Source organism: Pseudophryne corroboree, chromosome 2, assembly GCF_028390025.1.
Source record: "Pseudophryne corroboree isolate aPseCor3 chromosome 2, aPseCor3.hap2, whole genome shotgun sequence".
In the NCBI taxonomy this organism is placed as follows: domain Eukaryota; kingdom Metazoa; phylum Chordata; class Amphibia; order Anura; family Myobatrachidae; genus Pseudophryne; species Pseudophryne corroboree.
Window position 1 is genome coordinate 240,094,312 of NC_086445.1, and position 24,686 is coordinate 240,118,997.

Genomic DNA, 24,686 nt, shown 5'->3' on the forward strand with positions numbered 1-24,686 from the left:
TTTGTACTGTTTGGTTTTCACAAACGTGGCTGGCCTGCTCAAAAGCAGACCCTGGCCGGATGGATTAGAATGGTAATTGCACCTGCCTATGTACAGGCTGACCTTCCAGCTCCTGCTACCATCAAAGCCCATTCTACTCGGTCTGTTGGCCCTTCTTGGGCGGCCCACCATGGTGCGACCCTTGAACAATTGTGCAAGGCGGCTACGTGGTCCTCAGTGAACACGTTGTTAAAGCTGAATATTTATCTTACTTAAAACCCTTTAAGAGGTCTAAGAACACTGTACGCTATTGACGTATGGAATACCGTAAGGGTACGCACGTTGCGTAGCAATCGCTTAGCCGTAGTCGAGACGCTCAAGCGTCACGTTCGCTTACGGCCAAGAGATCACAGGCAGGCACGCTATAGGCTGCCGACTAGATAAAGCCAAATATTTATCCTATATAACACACTATAAAGAGGTTAAGAAACACTGTACGCAACTAGCGCACGAGGTACCGTAAGGGTACGCTCTTAGCGTAGCGGACGCTGTATCGGGAGCGAGCCACTCGAGCGACACAAACGCTCGCGAGAATACGCTGTTGGTATCGGGCACACTATAGGTGAGCGACTACCGTAATGCTACGCTATCAGCGTAGCGGACGCTCGAGACCACGAGGAGATCACGAGCGGCGCAGACGCTCACAAGATAACAATCAGTAGACCTTGAATGTAACACACAGAAATGATATTCTTATACTGTAAACCCTTGCGTAGTGATAAGGTGAAAATGCAACACAGTGTAAGCTGGTTTACACTAAAGCTGTTTGAGCGATAGAGACGCTCCTATTACCCACTGCAATATAATGAACACATAATACTGGTCTAAGGGTCTAACGCCTTTTAAGGAAATGAATGAACGTTCAAAAAGAATAATACAATACAAGTCATACACTACCAATATAACATAGACTACCTAACCAGATAACTACACATGAAATACAATAGCAATACAATAACAATATAAGAGAAACGAGAGAGAAAGAGAAGAGAGAGAGAGAGAGAGATATGGCTCTCAATAACAAGAAAGACAATATAATTGCGGAGAAAACTTACGCACAAAGGGAAACAATCGCATGCGCCTCTGGATATCCAGCTCCCGATTATCAGCAATGAGAACCGTTGAAGAGAAAAAAGAGAGCTGGCCCAGATCGGCTTGTCCTTTTATACCCTACACATAATACAGTACAATGGTCCTATATTCTTATTGTTCATTGGACACAGGAATTCCTCTTCGCATTATAACAAAAGGTCATAGGTTGATTCATACAGGTGGGCTGTGACTATTTCCAACTGCTCAGGTGGGTGGGAAACTAGGTTTCCCGCCGCATGGATAATAAAGTGCAAATATAGTAAAAGTCCATAAACTTCTTATGTCCATAACTATTCGCACGAGCGATTAATCCGCTTCAAACCAACACCGGAATATTGCTAATTAAATACTCTTCCGATGGATACTAAACACCACTGTATAACCCTTGTCTGACCCTTCGTATCAAACAAAGAGGGATCTCTTTGTCCATGAACATGCTACATTAACTAAACTTTCAGATTCTATCAAAGGGATCATAATCTACAAAATACAATATATGGTGAAAATATGTAACGATTGAGTCGCACGCTAGGCGCACATAAACTCTACCGTAAATGCGCATACCGTGCGCCTGCGGGTGCACATAACAGCGGGTATGCGCACGCACGGGAGAGCGCACGCATGCGCAGCGAGGACACATATGAGGTGCAAATATGGCAGTGTGCATCATGATATTTTTCTGACTTTGACAGTCCACCCTTTGGCAGTCACCAATAACTGCCACTTTCTAAAACATTTCAAAACGAGAAAAATATATGTCATATGTAAATATTTCTATGGTTGGGTAGGGGAGGAGAGGAGAAGGTAGGAAAAGGGTATGACCTAGTGAGATAGCAGAAGCATGTGTGTATGAATCCATGTTTGGGGGGTCATGTATCATCGTGTCGTACGTGTCTTAAATCAAGCTTCGAGGTATTGCGAAGTATAAATTTGAATTCCTTCTTATCCCGTATTAAGGGTCTGTGGATGGGGTGTCAAACTTTACCGAGCTCTCTTCGGCTTTTGGTTGCAACAAAATGGGGGAGCACATTTTAGTTGATGATACATGAATGGGGGAATATGTGAATGCTGATATCTGTGCCGGTATTCCCTATCGCCTATGTGTGTGCTTTACCTGAAGGTTGTAGAGATGAAGATAAGAAACAATTATGGTAAATGCAGTGGTATTCTATGTCAGGTTAATGAACATTTGTCGGTTGAAGTCTTGTCTGGTGTCTGTTGAATGCAGTCTTCTTTGGGCTTTTGCCAGAAAGTGCGGGCAAAAAGCTTTGTCAATGTCCATAGACTTACAAAAGTGTTGGGCTAGCGTGAATTTAAAATTTCTAGGGAAACTGGGGGTCTATGGCATAGTTCATCAAATATCTGTGTATAAGGTTGTCAAAACTTCTTCTTTAATCCATCTGTTGTCTGTATACAGGATCATCAAATTCCTCGTCCAAGTGGGTCTTTTTACCTTGGAGAAAACGGAAAAACAGGTGAAAGAAACGGACCGTATAATCGCATTTTCATCACATCATTGTCTCTACCGTTGGGTCATAGATCAAATCCATTGGAATTACAATTTCCTCACTCCTTAGACTCATTACCCTGGTACTACGTTTGCACTTCATTAAAGCCTGACCGCATCTAAATATCAAGCCTATCGTTATGACAACACCCAAGATACATAGGAGAAACTTCCCTACATCCATTATGACTCCTTGAGCCCATTCTCCTAAACCAGAGAACCAATTTCGCGGGTTCAACCATGACACCCAACCAGTCAGCTCATTACCCACAGCAGCAAGGGTGAGATTGTGTCTCCTGCGAAATTCCCACTTTAATTGGAGAATGTCGTCCATCTTTTGGTCTATGACCTCAACCGGGTCCTCGGTACTATTTGTAATATAAGTGCAGCATTTCACGCCGTACTGCGTTGCCAGTGTGACACAATATCCACCTGTCACTGCCGTGAGATAATTGAGAACCATTCTATGCTGAACCAGTTCTGTTTTATAAGCTTGAAGCTCTCTTCCAGTATACCTAAAAGTGTCATCATACATTTCTGTGATATTGTCTAACAAATTTGCGAGCGCAGATATGTATTTATAATTCAGCACTCCTCTGGCGGTGCGAGTGATGTCTAACGCGAGTAGAACCTGAATCCCGGTGGATTCATGGATCATGTCAGAGGCCGGATGCTCTGTTCTCTCTATCAGGTGCCGTTTAACGATATGCTCGTAATGAGTGTGAGTATAAGGAGCTTGGGCACTGCGGTGAATATCTTCCATTTTGGCATGTGATACAGTCATTACCTAAGGCAGTACTTTTCCAATATAACATAATCCTTCTGAGTTTGGGGTAAGCCACTTATACGCCTTCCTCCCGCATATGAAATATGCATCATCGGGAAGAACATATGGGACGGAGTAGGACATAACCATATTACACATCTTCCATGTGAAATCTCCTAACCCTAATTCTCCCATCTGTCTAGTACACGTATCTGTTTGTATGATATGTGCACAGTATCCTGGTGATACCTCTCCAACTCTCGTAATCCTACTTCCTAGGGTATACCTATATCGGAAAGATTTTTCTCTACTGGCTATGTGGCATATAAGCTCTGTATCTGTAGGCATTCTATCTGCTCTATATGAAAAGGTCATGGTTTGGTTACTCCATGACACTTCCCAATTTCCCGGCTTTCGGGGATTGGAAATGTTAAAACATATTAGGGACTTATCCACATGATATTGGTGGAGCTTCAAACTAGGAGGACTGGAGATATTAAACCTCCTGTCCACCGGTCTCCCACCCTTTAGCTCAAGTACCTCCCCTACCGTTAAAGGAAATGGTACTAGTCCTGATTTGCTATGACCTTGAGGTACTTGAGAGCATACCCAACAATCTGTTTGATTTAACACACTTTACCCACTAAGGAGTGATAGTCACTCAATGGATGCCGGTTCATGTTAATGTTAAAACTGGACTGACATTTCTTGATGCACCCATCCTCTACTACACTGTCACAGAGTCTACAGATACAGTTCTCTTTTCAGCTAACAATGTTTACAAATAACATGGCTGCTAGATCGTTTCCGGTACTCGCCTTTGCTTGGTGATTGTGTTGCTATTGGAAATTTACACCTCCGTCTTAGTCATCAGAAATCCATTCTGGATCCTTTCTCGACCTCACTGGTACTCTCACCGAAACAGACTGCTCTGGTCAACATCAGGGTCAACATGAAAACACGGCTCACAGTCTCTCGAGGCGAGTCCATCTTACAGGAGGAGAAAAGGAGAAATTTGTAATGGGGGTACAGGAAAACAGTTTGAGGGGGAGAGAAACTTGTTACGATAATTAGTTCTCTAGTCTTGTTGTTATTCTTGTTCTGCTGTCATCTCAAAGGTGCTGTCTCTCAGTCTTCCAACCGAACATTCTGGTGATACAATGTTTCTTCCAAACCAGCGATCTTTCTGTAACGAGCAAAAATCTTGCATTACCATTTGTCTAACTGATGTGTGACATACCATCTTTAAAATATGAAAACATGAGAATGAAGAGGGAGAGGAGAAAAAAAAACAACAAGAGAGAGAGAGAGAACCGTTCATATATGTATATATCACATAAATCAACAATAAACAACAGGAAAAAAAACATTTTTCAAACATTTTTAAAATATTGTCAGATCATCAGGCTGTCATATCTACATGTCCCATGGTTTCCTTGCGCAGTCCCTCCCACCAGCACCTCCATACTCCACCCTCTGTATCTGGCCAGGATACATTGATGCGGATAGGTCGTGCTGGGGTTTGGTAGACTTCTGCAAAGACCAAGCAGATATGCAATGTTTGAGTCCTATCAATAATCGTCAGAGATGGGGAGAGAAAAGAAACATTTCACAGATACATTTACAACGTTTCACCCGGTCATTCCTGTGTCTTCAGGGAATGACCTCCCAATTTATTAACTGTTACCTCAGGCTTACCATCAGTCCTAATGATCACCTTTTATAATTTGGTGTGTCATATTCATGCTCATATTCATGTCTAGGGGGTCTGACTTTATGTGGGCTGTTGCAGTTGCTGGCATAATGCCCTTCTCTTTTACAAAGATAACAAACCCTGGGTTTCCTCCAAGTGTCAATGAAATGGGGTCTTGGTTGATTTGATGCCTCCTCAAACGCTTGGATGCTCATCACCATCAACCGTTTTCCCTGTACTTCCCTGTTTCCTTGGATATCATGGTTATGTTGTTGTCTAGGGGGCTGATGTGACTTTTGTCTACTTCCTGATCTACAATCTCTTGCAAAATGACCTTCCTTCTGGCAATTGTAACAGACTTCCACATTTGAATTTCTCGCAGGGGTTTGGGGCTTATGCTGGAGTGGTCTTGTGGTTAGGGCCTGTATACTTGCGGCCATTAACTTATCACTTTGTGACTCCCTGTGTCTGGTGATATTTCGATCATGATCAATAGCGGCCTCTCTTAATGCGGCCACCGAGATATTTCTCCAGTTTGGGTTGGTGGTCTGTACCCTTGTTCTCAATACCTCCTTTAAACCATTCATTAATACCTTAACCGCTATTTCTCTATGCTGTGCGCATGTTTTGATGTCTGTGATCCCAGTGTTCCTAGCCATTACTTGCAGTGCTCGATTGAAATAATTGGAAATACTTTCCCCTTCGCTTTGTCTTATGGAGAAAATTTCATTCCACTTGACAACGGCAGGGAAATATACTTCCAACTGTCGGTTAATCTGCTTAATACATTCCTGATTGTGTTCCTCCGTTTGAGGTACTTCTGTGTCTAATTGACAATCAGTAATAAATTTCGCAGAGTCAACACCGGAGGGCAAACATGCCCTCAGCACTGTCCGCCAATCTTTGTTGGTGGGTTCTGTTGAGTTTCCTAGTTCTTTAATGAACCTTTGACATGCGACTAGATTTTTCCTAGGATCAGGAAATTCAGACATAATTGATCTCAATTCGGTTCGGGACCAGGGACAGCGCATTGCACTGTCCCCGACGGGAATGATTCCCTGATCGTCAGTCTTCCCATTGGGGACTGTGATCACCCTGACAGGATCAAACTCAACTACATCATCTTGTGTTGGTCTTACAATATGGGGTACATTTGTTTGTGCGTGATATAAAACATTGTACGTACCTGTGGACACGACCTCACCTGACCCTCCGTTAGGGGGTTTGATTATTGCCTTTACCGATTTGGTCGCGTCCACCTGGATGTCTTGTGTGATGGCTGCTGGAAGAGGTGCCGACATCGTGCTGGGCTCACTTTCTTGTTTGTATTCCTGAGGGAAGTTTGACATGGGGTGCGACTTGCACAGGTTAATAGTTGTACATTTAACAGTATTACAATTATCATTGTTATGTTTATTACACTTATTCTTATCATCTATAATACAGTTGCTAAGTGCGTTTTTATTGTTCAACATTGTGCCTTTCTCCGCAACCATAATCCTTTCCATTGCCATGTCTCTCCTCCCAAGATGAGAGTCAGATATGTCAGTTAACTCTCTTTCTCCTTCATCCACTAGGGGCCACTGGAGTGTAGTTACAATGGGGAGATAGTAGGTGGTATTGGTAGCTGGCACTTTAAAAATTCTCACACTGTGGCTAGCTCCTCCCCTACTATCTCCCCTCCAAGCCAGTCTTAGTTAAGTGCCCGAGGTAGCTGGTTCACTTGGGTTTAGCTGAAGAATTTTCTTCTTTTTTCTTTATTATTTTATTTTTCTTACACACACTCGCAGACTGGCAGCTCTGCCACTGCCAGTCTGCACCGTGGGAGCTGCCGGCGGGGTCCCATCGCAGCTGCGTGCGGCTAGGGATGGGCCCCGGCTGAGGGAGACACTGAGCTCTCCTGAGTTGGCGGACACCGCTGCGTGCGGCGCGTGTCGCGGCCACTCCATCCAGCAGAAGATTCCGGCAGCATGGCAGCGGTGAGTATCAAAAATGGTCGGACACCGCTGCGTGCGGCTTGTGTCGGGACCACCCCACCACAGAAGATTCCGGCTGGACGCCGCTGCGTGCGGCGTGTGTCGGGGCCGATCCACCAAGAACACAGTGGTGAGTGAAGTATACTTTATTTGTGGTGGCTATGTATGTTTTTAGAGCAATGCACTGTTTATTGTTGTACAACCCACTCCAGAAGGGCTCTCTGGGGCTGTAATGTACTTTATTGTATCCTTACCTGTCCTCCTCATGGAGAAACAGACAGGATGATTGGGGGAGGCTGAGTATGTGTTTATACAACCCTGACTGAAAAACGGGTGTGTGTCATTCTGATAACCCTCCGCTCCCCCAGCTCCCCGCACCCCCCGCACAGATCCCCACTCAGCGCGACTCACAGAGCCGGCACAGGGATCCCGCTCGAGCGCAAAGCAATGTTTAAATTTGGCGCCTTGTACGGAGGGGGCGGAGCTAAGTCCCGCTCTGTAGAGCGGGCTCAGCGCTCCCTGCTCCCCGGCGGCGACTCGCGCTCTGTTCAGCGCAACACTCCCCGGCGGCGGCTAGCAGATACAGGGCTCTACTAGCGCTGTATAGCGGGCTCAGCGCTCCCCGCTCCCCGGCGGTGACTCGCGCTCTGTTCAGCGCAACACTCCCCGGCGGCGGCTAGCAGATACAGGGCTCTACTAGCGCTGTATAGCGGGCTCAGCGCTCCCCGGCGGTGACTCGCAGGCCCAGCGGAGGGTACAGCTCGCTTCCCGCTTAGTTTTGCAATAAGGCGCCATAGCCGGGGGGCGGAGCTAACTCCCGCTCTGTACAGCGGGCTCAGCATTCTCCGCTCCCCGGCCACTGTTATAGTGTAATAGGCATTTATGTGAGTTTAATGCACATGGTGCTGAGGAGAATGTGATATAGTCAGAGTGGCTCAGCACTAATCCAGTTATCCACTATATAGATTTTATCGCATAGCCCAGAGGAGTTTCACTCTGGCGGCCATTTCCTCCCTGCACAGACCTGGCTTCATATTTGCAGTGTCTCCTATAGCCCAGTGGGCTAATCTTGCATACTCAGAGACAAATACAAATAAAGTCCCAGGTATATTAACAGTTAACCCGCTTTACTCAGTGGGCTCCCAGGTCTCCCCATCGCTAGGCAACAGCTCTGGGATTTGTAACTTTTCGATACTTCAGGCTGCTGAAATATAGATACATTCCTCCTGCAGTAGAGTCCTCTACCCAGCATTTCCTTACTTGCAAATCAGGGAACCTGCTCTATTACAGTAGCTGGGACTCAGCTCAATAATAATTAAAAGAATCTACTGTGCAGTATTTACCTACGGTGTGTGTGTATATATACATATATAGTTATGTTTGTGCATGTGTATATATATATATAGATATATATATTTAAGTGCGTGTAGGTATGTATATAGATAAATCCATAAAATACCAGATATAGGGGATAAAACAAAACTTCTGCAATGTTTTCTAATAACATCTTGCACATAACATTTTCCCCCATCTTTCTCACAGGCTGGTCACCATTTTGAAAAGCCAGCGGAACCTCCGAGAAACATCTGGTGCACCTTAATTAGCGGTACACTAAATACAGGGCGGGGTGTTGCCTTCCCTTTATTATTCCTTGGTGTCACTAGTTACTAATGCTATTTGTAATTGTGGAATGCGTGTAAGGCATCAGACAAATAGCGCTGCGGCTCAGTACGCTAGTAGCGGCTATCTGAACAGGGGTTTGAATCCAAACAAAACTTTAAGGAGAACTCCTATAGCCTAGGGCTAAGACTCCTGTCCCACAGCGCAGCGTTGCTGGTTCAGGTCTCCGCTGCTCCAGAAAGTTTATTTTAATCGTATCGGTCACTACACATTATAGTGCAGACCTTACGTAGGGCTCTGTTTATTTAACCCACCTTTTCTCCTTTCGTTTGTCTCTCCTGGGATAGTCGAAGAATTCCCTCTTAGGTGTGAAGTATGCGGCAGAGCCATCTGCTTCGCCCTCCACGCACCTGCACACCCCTGTTTGATCAATGATGCAGGTAATGTCACTATTAACCAGACAATAGCTCATCAGGTAAGCCCTTGGACTTTGGTTTCCAAGGTCACAGGATCAAATCACAGCGGGACCAAACACACCTTTCCAAAAAGAAACTTTGCTAACATTCCATGCATTACTGATGTCTGTTTTCTGTGGATCTGAACCAGTGTCTCAGAATATACAGGTACATAATACAGCAGTTCATCTGATACTGCAGGTAAAGGAGGAGGACACGTCAAGTCCATCAGGGTTCCACGCCATTGACGAAAATGACAGCGACTGGTTCAGTTTCGGATGAGCTGGGCAGGCTCCGGTAGGCGGCCGACAGACACCCGAATACACAATATCAGGTATCAAACAAGGTTTGTTTTCCTATCTTTTCCCCGCAGATGGCAGGAGATGGTATCAGAACCTCTCTAGGGTATACACCTCGGTGTATCGCCGGTCCATCAAGCCGCCGTTTTCCTGAGACAACCTTGCTCAGGGATCCATCGACATATGCGGCAGCATGGTTCTACCGTGTCCGGAGCAGGTAGGTTGGGGAACAATTGTCCTCTAGGTTACAGGATGCTTCGCATCAGGATCAATTGATACTTTGATACAGGTCAGAATCACGATTCTGCTTTATGTTCCTTGGAGGTCTCCATGTCTACAGACTCGGACCCTGCATCTTCGCTTGGGCTGTCTTAACCCGACGACCTCTGGGGCTGCGACAGTGACAAGTAAACATGAAATCCTACGGGGCAGATGGTTCTGGGGAAGGAACTTTCTGCAGGATTTCTTGAACCAATGGAGGTAGGTCCACTTTGATTTCTCCTACTACTGCCCCAGCTCCAAGACAGACCTTTACTGGTCTTCCCTTTAGATTTTTTCGTGCCCTTTCAGGTTTTTGACTCCACACGGGTGATATCTTCGTCGCCAGGGGTTCTCAGGGTAAAAAGGCTGAAGCAGAGGTTCAACATCCTCAGTCCAGTCTGATTTTATGTCATCCTATACACCCATTACACCTGCAGGGTCCCAGGGTAGGCGCAGGTCGATGGGAGAAGGCTTGGGCGGTTACAACCGTCTCAGGAGTCCCTCGGCATGGGTCGGCTGATTTACGATGACAAGAGAGTCATACTGCAGGCTGCGCTCCATAGGTTTCTAACCGCAAAGGGTGTTGATCCCTGTTTTTCACATATCATTTGAATTAGGACAGTTCTCAGGCCTTTGTTTTCTTTTCACGTTCCGAAGCCAAGTGGCTCGGACAGGCCTATTCTGGCCTTACAATCCTTTTAGTCTGTGATTGCTAGTTTAAACAAGAAAGGGAGTTTTACGTGTCCCTTGTCTTCAGAGATGCCTGTTTACTGATTTCCGTTGGACAGGCTTTTTCTCAGATTCCCCCTTAACAGGATTCTCATTTTCACTGTAAGTCCTTTACTCCTCTCTCTTCCGCTCCCACAGAGTTTAGGAAGATAACAGAATAACTCTTTTTCAAGGGCAGTGGGTGACGTTGGTTCCCTAATGGGACAATTTACTGCTACTATCCCACTCTGTACATTAGGTGGCTTCTGAATATCCGGAGGATCCACGAGCTTCTGATTCGACACAGATCCAATTTATGCTCCGCATAGACGTTTCTCAACAGGGTCCGTCAGAGGTTTTTTCATTCCTCGGCACCAGAGACTCTATTTCTTCAGTCAAGTTGCGACGTAATGAGTGGTCGCCTCCATTCCTCTCGGAGCGGGGGACAACAATCTTGTTTCCAGATCAAGCCACCAGGTCAGACTCCTGGGTGAGGGAACATGCCCCGGAGTTTTGTCAGCTGGTCCGCTGTGGGCGGAGATTTCGGATCGACCTCAGGGCGTTCTGACTGACTCTTTAACCCTTTATTACTCTCGGACGGCAGTAGCCGTGGAGGCCCTCAGGGCTCCGGGGAGTTTTCTGGTTATTCTATCCTGCCTCCTTTTCTATTTCTACTTCAGGTTCAGTAACACAGGAGGGGATTATGCGTGCTAGTCCTCTCGGTGGCGCTGGTTGGGCCACGCATGACTTGAAGATACAGATACGCCTGTTGTCAGTAGAGGAGCCTTGGCTCCTACCTCGACTGGACTGTCTACTTCAACAGGCTCCTTTTTTCTCCTTGTTCAATTTTACACTGGTTTCGGTTACCCGTGTGACTGTTCACGAGACCTCAGAAGGGAGGAGTTCCCTAGTTCGGTTAGGCCTACTGGGCTCCGATTTCAGAAGTCTATTACCTCTTCTCGCTTTTGCCACTTTGGGAAAACTTTATGGAACATAATGAAGATAAAAGGGGTTTTTCCCCCTTCTTCCAGTTACCATTCATCTTTGGTTTCTCTGGGAGGTTTTTTGCTCCGCTGCGCTTCAAACCACAGTGACCGGAATTTTAGGTCTCTGCCTTTTTCGCTTTTCTTCCAAATGAGATTAGCCTAGCGGCCGTAAGTTCGGCCTCTTGTTCAGGGAGTACTCTATTGGCAACTCCCCGGGCTCGGCTTCGGCCTCAGCGGTCGTTTCTTCCAGAGGGGAGGTCCATTTTTCATATAAATCTGACACTAGTGGTTTTCAATCCTCTCTGAATGTTGTCAGGGCTCGTCAACTCTCTCTACAGAGGTCTCAGGCTATTCGATGAAGTGTTTTTTCTTCTTTGCTCTGGACGATGCTCCCGTACTAAATAGCCGGGGTCCCAGCATATGCTGGACAGTTGGATACATCTGATCATCAGACAGTCTTCTTGGCGGTTACTAGGGAGCCTCCGTTTTCCATTTCAGCGCGCTTTACGCGCATTGTAAGACCTTCGTGGGCAGCCGCCCGCGGGGTCTCCATGAATATTTTGTCGGGCGGCTACTTGGTCAAACCGACATTCGTTTTGTCAAATTCTACAAGTTTGACACTTTTACGGCCTCTGCATCACTGTTTGGCCGAGCAGTTTTTACAGGACTCTCAGCGCTTTCCCACCCGTTTTTGGGAGCTCTGGGACGTCCCCATTGTAACTACACTCCAGTGGCCCCTAGTGGATGAAGGAGAAATCAGGATTTTGGTACTTACCGATAAATCCCTTTCTCCGATTCCACAGGGGCCACTGGACGCCCGCCCAGCGCTGTTTCTCCTGATTTTTGTTTGATTAACGATTGCAGATCACCATATGACTGCTTGTTGGGTTCAGGCTAGCCTGGTTTTTTGTCAGGTTCTGTTCCAGGTTTAGTTTGTGTTCGCCTGGTTTACAGGGCGTCGTTAACCTCCTCTACCTTACGGTTTGTTTATTACAGCTCTCCTCGGGCACAGTTTAACGTAGACTGGCTTGGAGGGGAGATAGTAGGGGAGGAGCTAGCCACAGTGTGAGAATTTTTAAAGTGCCAGCTACCAATACCACCTACTATCTCCCCATTGTAACTACACTCCAGTGGCCCCTGTGGAATCGGAGAAAGGGATTTATCGGTAAGTACCAAAATCCTGATTTGCAATTCACTTTTTTGTTGCCATAACTGTAAACAATCAAAATGTTTAACTCGTCTCTTTGCTGATTTAATGAGACCTATCCTTCTCCTTAGATTTAATAACACATCTGGGCTAAAGCTGCCTACTCTTGGGAACTTTTCCCCGTCATGTACAGTCATTCTTTCCCATTCATCACATAAAACCTCTGTGTGTGACCTTGCCGACCCGATTGGTCGGTTTACTAAATCAACCCGAACCGAGGTTGATCGCCCCCTACCTGAACAACTGGCCCCCATAACTTGCAGGTGTTGCTTTTACTACCTCTGACCTTAATCAGGGTCTTCAGCGAACCCTTACAAAAACCAAGATCTCCGGGGCAGGCCGGCGGCGAAGTTTACCGAGTACTCCACTCACTCCTCGCCCACGTTGGCCAGTACTGCAATCACTGTATCCAGAGCTGTTGTACCCAACCTAGGGCCCCTGTGAACCTTTATTTACTGGGGCGTGTTTCCCAGCAAGTATCGGTTGTTGGATAGTTCCTGAGTGACCAGCGAACCTCCCTTAAAATAAAAAAAATTACACAAATCACGTTAGAATGTACAAATAGCGTTTATGATCCCTTTTCGTACGCAAATGGTACTGGGTCAAATTACTAACTAATGCACACAATTACGTGTGGTACAATCAGTCTGCACATAAGCAACTAATCTTATGTGCGGAGCGACCAGTGGAATCGAAAATTTCGGCTGCGAATTCCTTCAGCATGAGCTTTAATGGCCTATATGGGTTCTGCACCAACCCCCTGGGTTGTGCTCTTTTCTCTATTTATAGCGGACTTCCTTGTCTGCTGTACCTGGACCTCCTGGTCTGTTCTGGACCTCCTGGTCTGTGCTACAGTATGACCTCCTGGTCTGCTATACTCTAATGCTCAGATTTTATGTTTAACAAGGGATGCCTCCCTAGCCACCATGCACGTCACTTACATGTATGTACCCGGCGAGAACTCGACTTCTTGTGGTTCAACCTCAAAAAAAAAAATTGTATAAACTTATATATGCAAACACTCACTCACCACATGTACACTTTTGTTTCTATTTCTATTTCTGCGCAGAAATTTCTTTTCTTTAGACCAGATGAGTCGTAAATTTAGAGAAGGATCTATTAAATTAAATTTCAGGCACTAAAATTGACTTGCGCTATTTATCGCGTTGCCACCTTTTCGATCATTGTAGGTGATCCTTGATCATCTACCGAGCACCACACAAGTCTCTCCTGGTATCTTAGGCAAAGCTGTGTGCGTGCTTTACAAATTACCCCTTAAATGTATTACCTTTACTCTTTAACTACTGATAGCAACAAATCTTTCTTAGCCCGTTAACAATTGTGAAATGGCAAACAGGAGAGTGATATGAAAATACACGAATGAAAAGAAATGCAGATATATATGCGTGCGTGCGTACGCAAGACAGAAATAAACAGTTTTTTTAAAAGACACTAGCGTGTTGTTCTTACCTCCAGTTCCGGATTCCTTCAGCACCCTTTACTAAGCGAAGCAGACGCTTATCCAGACAGCACTACGAGGAATATGACCTCCCGCCCTTTGCTGATGGATAATGTCTGCTGAAATTACCTAGTGCAGATATGTGAAGGACGGACGAGCCGCCAATTGTTAAAGCTGAATATTTATCTTACTTAAAACCCTTTAAGAGGTCTAAGAACACTGTACGCTATTGACGTATGGAATACCGTAAGGGTACGCACGTTGCGTAGCAATCGCTTAGCCGTAGTCGAGACGCTCAAGCGTCACGTTCGCTTACGGCCAAGAGATCACAGGCAGGCACGCTATAGGCTGCCGACTAGATAAAGCCAAATATTTATCCTATATAACACACTATAAAGAGGTTAAGAAACACTGTACGTAACTAGCGCACGAGGTACCGTAAGGGTACGCTCTTAGCGTAGCGGACGCTGTATCGGGAGCGAGCCACTCGAGCGACACAAACGCTCGCGAGAATACGCTGTTGGTATCGGGCACACTATAGGTGAGCGACTACCGTAATGCTACGCTATCAGCGTAGCGGACGCTCGAGACCACGAGGAGATCACGAGCGGCGCAGACGCTCACAAGATAACAATCAGTAGACCTTGAATGTAACACACAGAAATGATATTCTTATACTGTAAACCCTTGCGTAGTGATAAGGTGAAAATGCAACACAGTGTAAGCTGGTTTACACTAAAGCTGTTTGAGCGATAGAGACGCTCCTATTACCCACTGCAATATAATGAACACATAATACCGGTCTAAGGGTCTAACGCCTTTTAAGGAAATGAATGAACGTTCAAAAAGAATAATACAATACAAGTCATACACTACCAATATAACATAGACTACCTAACCAGATAACTACACATGAAATACAATAGCAGTACAATAACAATATAAGAGAAACGAGAGAGAGAGAGAGAGATATGGCTCTCAATAACAAGAAAGACAATATAATTGCGGAGAAAACTTACGCACAAAGGGAAACAATCGCATGCGCCTCTGGATATCCAGCTCCCGATTATCAGCAATGAGAACCGTTGAAGAGAAAAAAGAGAGCTGGCCCAGATCGGCTTGTCCTTTTATACCCTACACATAATACAGTACAATGGTCCTATATTCTTATTGTTCATTGGACACAGGAATTCCTCTTCGCATTATAACAAAAGGTCATAGGTTGATTCATACAGGTGGCCTGTGACTATTTCCAACTGCTCAGGTGGGTGGGAAACTAGGTTTCCCGCCGCATGGATAATAAAGTGCAAATATAGTAAAAGTCCATAAACTTATGTCCATAACTATTCGCACGAGCGATTAATCCGCTTCAAACCAACACCGGAATATTGCTAATTAAATACTCTTCCGATGGATACTAAACACCACTGTATAACCCTTGTCTGACCCTTCGTATCAAACAAAGAGGGATCTCTTTGTCCATGAACATGCTACATTAACTAAACTTTCAGATTCTATCAAAGGGACCATAATCTACAAACTACATTATATGGTGAAAATATGTAACGATTGAGTCGCACGCTAGGCGCACATAAACTCTACCGTAAATGCGCATACCGTGCGCCTGCGAGTGCACATAACAGCGGGTATGCGCACGCACGGGAGAGCGCACGCATGCGCAGCGAGGACACATATGAGGTGCAAATATGGCAGTGTGCATCATGATATTTTTCTGACTTTGACAACGTTCATAAGGTTCTATGCCTTCGATACTTCTGTCTCCCAGGATGCTTCCTTTGGACGCCGGGTTCTCGTGCCCGCTACAGTGCGTCCCCTCCCATGAGGAACTGCTTTAGGATATCCCCAATGTCATTCCCTGTGGAGCCCAGTGTACCCCGCAGCAGAAAATTAGATTTATGGTAAGAACTTACCGTTATTAAATCTTGTTCTGCGAGGTACACTGGGCTCCACAGGGCGCCCACCCTGACGCACTTAGCTTCTTCGGGTTGGTATGGCATTATCCGCTGACACTTTCTCTTGTCGTGAGAATGTGGTGTATGTGGCTACTAATGGTTGGTGTCTCTTTTACCTGCTACTGCATTGGACTGGTTAACAAAAACTGAGTTCCTTTGCACGGAGGCTTTGTTATAGAGGAGGCGGCCCTATGCATTCTGGGAACAATCAAAGCTTTTAGCCTGTTTGTGCCTTGAATCAAGATCCTACTCTGCACCCCAATGTCGTTCCCTGTGGAGCCCAGTGTACCTCGCAGAAAGAGATTTAACAACGGTAAGTTCTTACCATAGTCCGGCACTCATCAATGTATGTAACACAAGTAACTTGCTGGGGTGCCCTCCTAGAACTTGAAAAAGTCCAGTATACAGTAGTAGAGGAAATAAGGCGTCACTCCTACGTCGTTTCGGGGTGAAACCCCGTTGTCAGGGGTATTGTATCACTTGTGTTTGTACGCTTGTCCCTGACTACGTGGTTTCACCCCGAAACGACGTAGGAATAAAGGATTTCATTTAACCACTTTCAAGTCTGTGGAGTGACGCCTTATTTCCTCTAAAATAAATATATATATATGTGTGTGTGTGTATATATATATATATATGTGTGTGTGTGTGTGTGTGTGTGTATATATATATATATATATATATATATATATATGTGTGCTTGTGTATATATATATATGTGTATATATATATATATATATATGTATGTATGGAGAGAGAGAGAGAATCGTATAGCCCGGCACTCCCTCAATAGAATCCGTGCCCCGGTGCCTTCAGAGAGATCAATCAATAATGGGAAAAAATTACTGCGGCACTCAGGGTCTTGTGAAGAAAGTAGTATATTGGTTAATAATCACATCAAGAAGAAAGTAGTATATTGGTTAATAATCACATCAAGAAAGCTTTCTTGATGTGATTATTAACCAATATACTACTTTCTTCACAAGACCCTGAGTGCCGCAGTAATTTTTTTCCACTTTTCCCCCACATTATATATATATATATATATATATATATATATATAAAATATGGCAAATATCTTTGGTTCCACTTTCAGTGTTTCCCAGATATATCTATCACTGTATTCTGTATCCTAAGGGACTAGGTGCGTCAGGGTCATATATATAGTGCGTCACAGTATTTACCTATTACGTGTATTCTACTGTGTACTCCGTCACATAATACCGGATTTATTTGCTGGTGTTGTGTACTTTCTACAGTCACATACTAACGGATTTAATCGCAGGTATTGTACTCTGTCTGGCTTTATCGTACTAATTCGCTCTTGTTGCGTTTGTGTACAATGTCTAACAAGAAGGGCAGTAAATCTGTGGACGATTCTGCATCATGCAGAGCATGCGCCAAAGATTTACCAGAGGGGGAAGCTGTGTATGATGGTCTGTGTACTATGTCAGGAGCCACCCTGGGCTGCTTTCACAAACCTACTGGGTTCTCTGGTGGAACGCTTTACGCCCCCTATGGGACCACCTGTACCATTACAGCCACAAATTGTCCCTATGGTTAATACGCCTTGGGCGGAAAATTTGTCTAACCAGTTGCAGCAATGAAATCATTGCTTGGTGGACAAAAATCTACTCCAGGTCACTTTAGTGTCTCTGGGTCATCTAAGCGGGCTTCTTCCTCCTCACAATCCACAAATCTCAGATGTTTCATCTGAAGAGGAGTGGGAGCATACTGTCCTGTCAGTCACTTAATCAGGTGTTTCTTACGAGTATTCTCCATTGCAAATTGATGTCCCTGCCCTTGTGGTTGTTATTAAGCAAATCCTACAAATCACTGATGTTGATGATTCCACTACTGTGGCTAAGAAAACTGATACGTTTAAACAGCAGGTGGTGGTTAAAAATCTATTACCCCATTCTGACCATTTGGTGGACATCAGGCAGGTCTAATCCAGGGAAGAAATTCCCTCTGTCTTGGCTCGCTATCCTCTCCCTGCAGAGTTATGTGGGAAAATTCACCACCGGTGGATTCTCATGTCACCCGCCTAGTGGTGTCGTCCACTCTGCCTGTCACCACTGTCACTTCACTGAAGGTACTGACGGATAAGCGTGTGGAGGGATGCCTGAAATCTATTTACTCCCTTACAGTTGCTGTACATAGACTCACTATTGCTGCCTCTTGGTCTGCAAAAGGAATTGAAGCATGGGTTCAGGCATTAGAGGAAGAGCTGCCCGAGGATATATCTGACAATGCCAGACAATACCGGTCTCACATTACCACCGCCACCTGTTACATTCAGGAGGCATCCTCTGAGGCAGGTGTGTTGGCAGCCAAGGCGTCGAGTACGTCTGTCCTGGCTCGCTGTATTCTGTGGTTGAGGTCATGGAAGGTGGACCTAGACTCCAAAAAGTCCTTGGAGGTACTCCCCTTTAAGAGGGACATTTTTTTTTTGGAGAAGACCTAAATAAAATTGTATCTGAATTGGCGGCTCCTAAGACTGCCTTTCTCCCAAATACTAATCCTTCTGCGCAGAAGGCAAAAGGTACCACTTGTCGTTCCTTTAGGCCTCAAGGGAAAGCAAAAGGTCAGGCATACCTGAGACAATCTTGTGCTCCCAAAACCACTAAGCCCAAGACAAAGCAGTCCCGGGCGGCCCGTCAGCCTGCTTCTAAACAAGACCAGCCTGCCGCATGACGGGACGGGCCTCCCCTTGGGGGACCCCAGGGTGGGAGGCCGACTTCTGCAGTTCACCCAGGTCTGATTAATGACCACTTCAGACGTATGGGTGCGAGAAGTTGTCTCTCATGGGTACGCAGTCTCCTTCAAGAGACGTCCCCCTTGCCAGTTTTGCACCACGGTTATCCCTTCGGATCCGTTAAAGGCGCAAGCTTTGCAAAAGGTTATGAGTTCTCTCCTGAAAACAGGAGGGGTAGTGCCGGTTCCTCTAACCGAGAGAGGCAGAGGTTACTACTAGACCCTATTTCTAGTTCCGATAACAAATGGGTCTTTCCGGCCTATACTCAACTTCAAATCACTGAACAATTTTGTGAGAGTGTCCAAGTTCCGTATGGAAATACTGCGCTCAATTATACTGGCTATGGAACTCAGAGACTATATGGTATCCCTGGATATACAGGATGCGTATCTGCATATACCTATTGCTATGCAGTATCTGTGGTTTGCTATTGGAAACCTCCACTGTTAGTTCCAGGCTTTGCCATTTGGACTGGCTACGGCTCCTCGGATCTTCACCAAGGTCATGGCCATAATGACGGCCCATCTCCATCGCCAGGGAGTCAGGATCCTGCCGTATCTGGATGACTTGCTGTTTCTGGCAAACTCCCACAATGTCCTCCTCAGTCATCTGCAACTGACGGTAAGCTTTCTACAAGCCCACGGGTGGCTCATCTATTGGAAGAAATCCTCGCTGGTCCCAGCTCAAAGCATGGTGCACCTGGGGGCACTCCTGGACTCACACAGTCAACAACTATTTCTGTCTCCAGAAAAAGTCCTGAGACTTCAAGACAGGATAAGATGCTTCCTTTGTCGCCCCAAAGTGTCGATGCACTCGGCGATGCAAGTACTTGGTCTGATGGTGTCGGCATTCGACATGGTAGAGTACGCTCAATTTCATTCTCGCCCTCTGCAGTGGTTAATCCTTTCCAAGTGGGATGGCCTGCCTCATCAGATCAGATCTCATATGATCACTTTGACTCCAGGGGTTCGTCTGTCTCTGACCAGGTGGCTACAGGACCAGCTATTTAGCAGGGGCCTTCCCTTCTGAATCCCCGACTGGGTCCTGCTCACAACAGACACCAATCTGAGGGGATGGGGTGGGGTGTTGAAGCAACATGCTTTTTTAGGGTTGCTGGACCAAGGAGGAGTCACTCCTCCCAATAAACATTCTGGAGTTGCGGGCGGTGTTAAATGCATTGACTCTCACCCTGCCTCTGGTACAGAACAGGCCAGTTCCAGTACGGTCAGACAATACCACTACGGTGGCATACATGAACCATCAAGGTTGCACTGGAAGCCGCATTGCAATGATGGAAGTCTAAAAAATCAGTCGTTGGGCGGAACGCCATCTGCCAGCAATATCGGCAGTGTTCATTCCGGACGTCCTAGACTGGGAAGCGAACTTCCTCAGTCGCCAGAACGTGCACGCCGGAGAGTGGAGTCTTCATCCGGAAGTCTTTGAACTCCTAGTGGACAAGTGGGGCCTACCAGACGTAGACCTGATGGCGTCTCGACACAATCACAAGGTTCCGGTCTTCGGATCAAGTACCAGGGTTCTTCAAGCAGTGGTTCGTGGATGCACTGGTAATTCCATGGAACGTTTGTCTGCCCTACGTGTTCCCTCCAGTGTTACTCCTGCACAGGGTTCTGCGGAAGTTCAAACAAGGAGGGTTTCTACTTCTAGTCGCTCCAGCGTGACCCAGACGAAATTGGTTCTCAGACTTGCAGGGTCTATCGACAGTGCGTCCTCTTCTACTTCCTCAGCGTCAAGACCTCCTCGTACAGGGCCCTTGTCTTTATCTGGACCTAGCCAGGCTGGCTATGACGGCGTGGCTCTCGAGGCATCACTCTCTGAGGCGGCCATCCGAACTTTGTTAAAAGCCCGCAAACTGGCATCTGCTCGGATTTATTACAGGGTCTGGAATTCTTACTTCACCTGGTGTACTGACCTGAATCTGTATGCATCATAATTCTTAACTTCCAAAATTCTGTTGTTTTTTTTGCAAGGAGGCCTGGACTTATGCCTTCGTCTGGCCTCCCTCAACGTTCACATATCTGCCTTGTCGGTATGGTTTCAGAGAAAAATTACGTCTATACCTGACGTTCATACATTCACTCAGGGTGTCTTACAGATTCAGCCTCCCTTTGTCCCTCCTGTGGCTCCATGGGATCTGTCTGTAGTCCTGAATGCCCTGCAAGAGTCTCCATTTGAACCTCTTGAGACGGTGGACCTTAAATGGCTCACGGCCAAAGTCTTGTTTTTACTGGCTATTGCCTCTGCAAGAACAGTTAAGATTTTAAGGATACTTGAAATTTAATATAATATACAGCCTAATAAATACATCTTAAGCACATTAATTGGTTATTATAGACATTCTTATCATTGATTAGTCATTTTATGTGATTATCTTTCTGTAAGCAATAACTGATGCAGTGAATTTACATTATATAGAACAATAGACACGTGGTACTGTGTGTGCTGCCAGTTTTGACATGGATAAAACTGTGTATTATATTTTTATGAATTTCCTTTGCAGATATATTGGGAAATATCATGAAGAATATTACAGCAAAACGCTCCAAGGCTAGGATTACAGATAAACTAATAAGCATGGGTCTGGTGTCTGAGCGGAAAGAGCTTTATAAGAAGAGGAGGAGAAAAGGAAAATCGTCTGGCATAGTAGGTGTAATTCTTTCTTGAAAGTGTTTCATTTGCCTTCCAAACTGGCGTACACTGCGAACTGTGGGTTAGAGGGCTGGCACAGGAGTAGGCACTTAAAGGTTAACTAAAAAAAACTCAGTCTTTTGCTTTAGTACCTTGGAGTAAAGCTGGAAACACACAATGTAACATACTATGCTAAGGTTTTTCCTGTTTCACTAAATCCCAGAACACACAAAATAGAGCATACACACTGCAATCTTCAGAATGACTGTAAAGTAGATTGTGTTGCAGGATTGTGTACATTGCATTGTCCCATCTGATGTGGATGGACAAAACTGTAAGATGTAGTTTTTGCTTTTTAGGCTGTATCCACAATTGTGTTTTGCAGACTGCTTCTATATCGGTTGTCCTGCACTGTCAGTTTAGATAGGCTTGTCTTTCTGACCACATTACATTATACCAATTAATTCTTGATAATCAACTATTCACTATTATTCACCTTATTATTTTTAGGCAGGAACCCTGCTGTGCCCAGCTACGTTGTGGTGTAGATGTGATTACTGTCGACACTGTGGCTATACTTTTACCAAACTATAAATTCAGTCAGTCTTGGTCACGTCCTCCTGTTTTGACGATAAAGTGTTACACAATATAACTCTGCGTGTACTGTACCCAGAGGCGGAACTACCGCCAGTGCAACCAGTGCGTTGCACTGGGGCCCGCCTCTGTCCAGGGGCCCAAAGCATGTAATGAGTCAAACTGACTCATTGCATGCCGCTGTGTGCTGCGGGCAACCGCTGCCCGCAGCACACAGCCGCCCGGAGAGGAGAGGAGCGCAGCAGCACGGGGGTAAGGAGGAGGTGGGAGGTGGAGGAGGGAGCCGCAGCAGCGCTTTACTACTGGTTGAGGCGCTGCTGCTGCTGTCCCTCTGCTTCACTATAGGCTGTCTTCCGAGAACAGCCTATAGTGAAGCAGAGGGGCAGCAGCGCCTCAACCAATAACACAGCGCTGTTGCGGCTCCCTCCTCCACCTCCCTCCTCCTCCTCTCCTGCCCGGGAATCGTCAGAAGCTGCACCGAGGAGCCTGAGCCATCGGAGAGGGTAAGTATAATTCTTCTTTCTCTTACGTCCTAGAGGATGCTGGGGACTTCGTAAGGACCATGGGGTATAGACGGGCTCCGCAGGAGATAGGGCACCTAAAAAGAACTTTGACTATGGGTGTGCACTGGCTCCTCCCCCTATGCCCCTCCTCCAGACCTCAGTTAGATCTTGTGCCCAGAGGAGAATGGGTGCACTGCAGAGAGCTCTCCAGAGTTTTCTGTGGAAAAAGAATTTTGTTAGGTTTTTTTATTTTCAGGGAGTCCTGTTGGCAACAGGCTCCCTGCATCGTGGGACCGAGGAGAGAGAAGCAGAGCTGGCTTGTTAAGTTGGGCACTGCTTCTAAGGCTACTGGACACCACTAGCTCCAGAGGGAGTCGGAACACAGGTCTCACCTGGGGTTCGTCCCGGAGCCGCGCCGCCGCCCTCCTCACAGATGCCGAAGATAGAAGCCGGGTGAGTATGAGAAGGCAAAGAAGACTTCAGGCGGCAGAAGACATCAGATCTTCATGAGGTAAGCTGCGCGCCATTGCTCCCAGTCACACACACACAAGCAGGCACTGAAGGGTGCAGGGCGCGGGGGGGGGCGCCCTGGGCAGCAATATTCCTCATATTTGGCATTGATAAGCATGGATTAGGCTGTGGCACAGTAAATCCAGTAACCCCCGCCATTTTTCTATAGAAAGTTGATGGGACCGAAGCCCGTCGTCGGGTGGGCGGGGCTTGATCCTCAGCACTAACCAGCGCCATTTTCTCCACAGAGAACAGGGAAACGCTGGCTCCCTGTTCTCTCCCCTGCTGAGCTTCACAGGCTGGAAAAAAGAGGAGGGGGGGGGGCACTTTGGCGACGCAGTGAGTGGAGATTACAATTATATACATATAACAGCGCTATCTGGTCATATATTCCAGTGTTTTTAAGCGCTGGATGTGTGCTGGCATACTCTATCTCTCTGTCTCTCCTAAGGGCCTGGTTGGGGTTTTGTCCCCTTATAGGTAACTCGCTGTGTGTGTGGGGTGTCGGTACGTGTGTGTCGACATGTCTGAGGCGGAAGGCTTCTCCAAGGAGGAGGTGGAGCAAATGAGTGGTGTCCCCGTCGGTTGTGCCGACTCCAGATTGGATGGACATGTGGCATACGTTGCATGCAAGTGTGGCATCTTTACATAAAAGGCTTGATAAGGCTGGTTTAGGGGGGACATCAGGCGGTCAATCGATTGGACAGACTCACAGGGCCCGTCGGGGTCTCAAAAGCGTCCCTTAACACAAGACACTACTACCGACACGGATTCTGATTCCAGTGTCGTCTATGACGAAGTAAAATTGCACCCTAGGGTGGGGGCGTGGCCACGGCGGCATCCGGGTAGGCAGCAGAGCACGGGAGCTCCCCGGCTAATTAATCCTTTCACCTCTCCTGGCCCCTGCTCCGGAGCCTGTGCCGCATATCCTGACTGCTGAGCGCTCGGGGCAGCGGTGAACGTCCCCCGGCTGTCTCTGCAGAGTGCTTTCTGTCCGCGCCGGCTGCCGCTCGAGTTTCCGGCCTGGGCCGCAGGAGCATCCCCGGCCTCGAGTTTGGCGGCGCATAGCCGCGCTGCCGCGGGTGCACGCGGGCGCGTCCCCGCGGCGAAACACCCCGCAAGTTACGTTGTTTGGAGCCCGCGGCACCCCCTAATACCCGGGGATACTGTCTTCCACTGCTCCTTGCCTGGGATTTCTGTGCTGGGCTGAGCTGCTGGGGGTGGGGGGAGGCTGTGGGCCCGGTGGCCATCTTGGAAGCAACTTCCTCCCCTCATATTATACTGCACTGAGACTGTGGGACAGATTGTAGTGCCTGTGGGTGTGCTGCCCGGCTCCCTATTATCCTGCCTTCACACGTTGCCTTGGTCCACTGCCCTTTCCTGTATCCCTGGGACCTCCTGGCTCACCCCTCCTTGTTACCACTGTTTTTGGGGCGCATTTGATACTACATCGCCCGCTCTCTGTTGGGCCCTCTGGCACTGAATACTTGGGACCTGCGAGCCGGCTGAGCCCGATTGGATCCGTGTTGTGCCCGGTTGGTGATCTCAGCGCGCTAATATGGTGAAAGGCGGCCAAAGCGCAGCTGCGGCCAAGTTGGAGAAGTTTGCCCGCCAGTCCGCCACCCAGCCGGTGC

At 46.8% G+C, this 24,686-nt stretch overlaps 1 protein-coding gene across 2 annotated transcripts in view; it reads left to right on the forward strand.

Annotated features, from left to right (window-relative positions):
* The window catches only part of TIMELESS (timeless circadian regulator), a 419,423-nt gene that overhangs the window by 305,999 nt on the left and 88,738 nt on the right, over positions 1-24,686 (forward strand). For both annotated transcript variants that reach the window (XM_063952567.1, XM_063952568.1), the window contains one exon: positions 21,318-21,460. In XM_063952567.1, the coding sequence (XP_063808637.1) occupies positions 21,318-21,460 (143 nt within the window). The remainder of the gene's footprint in view (positions 1-21,317; positions 21,461-24,686) is intronic.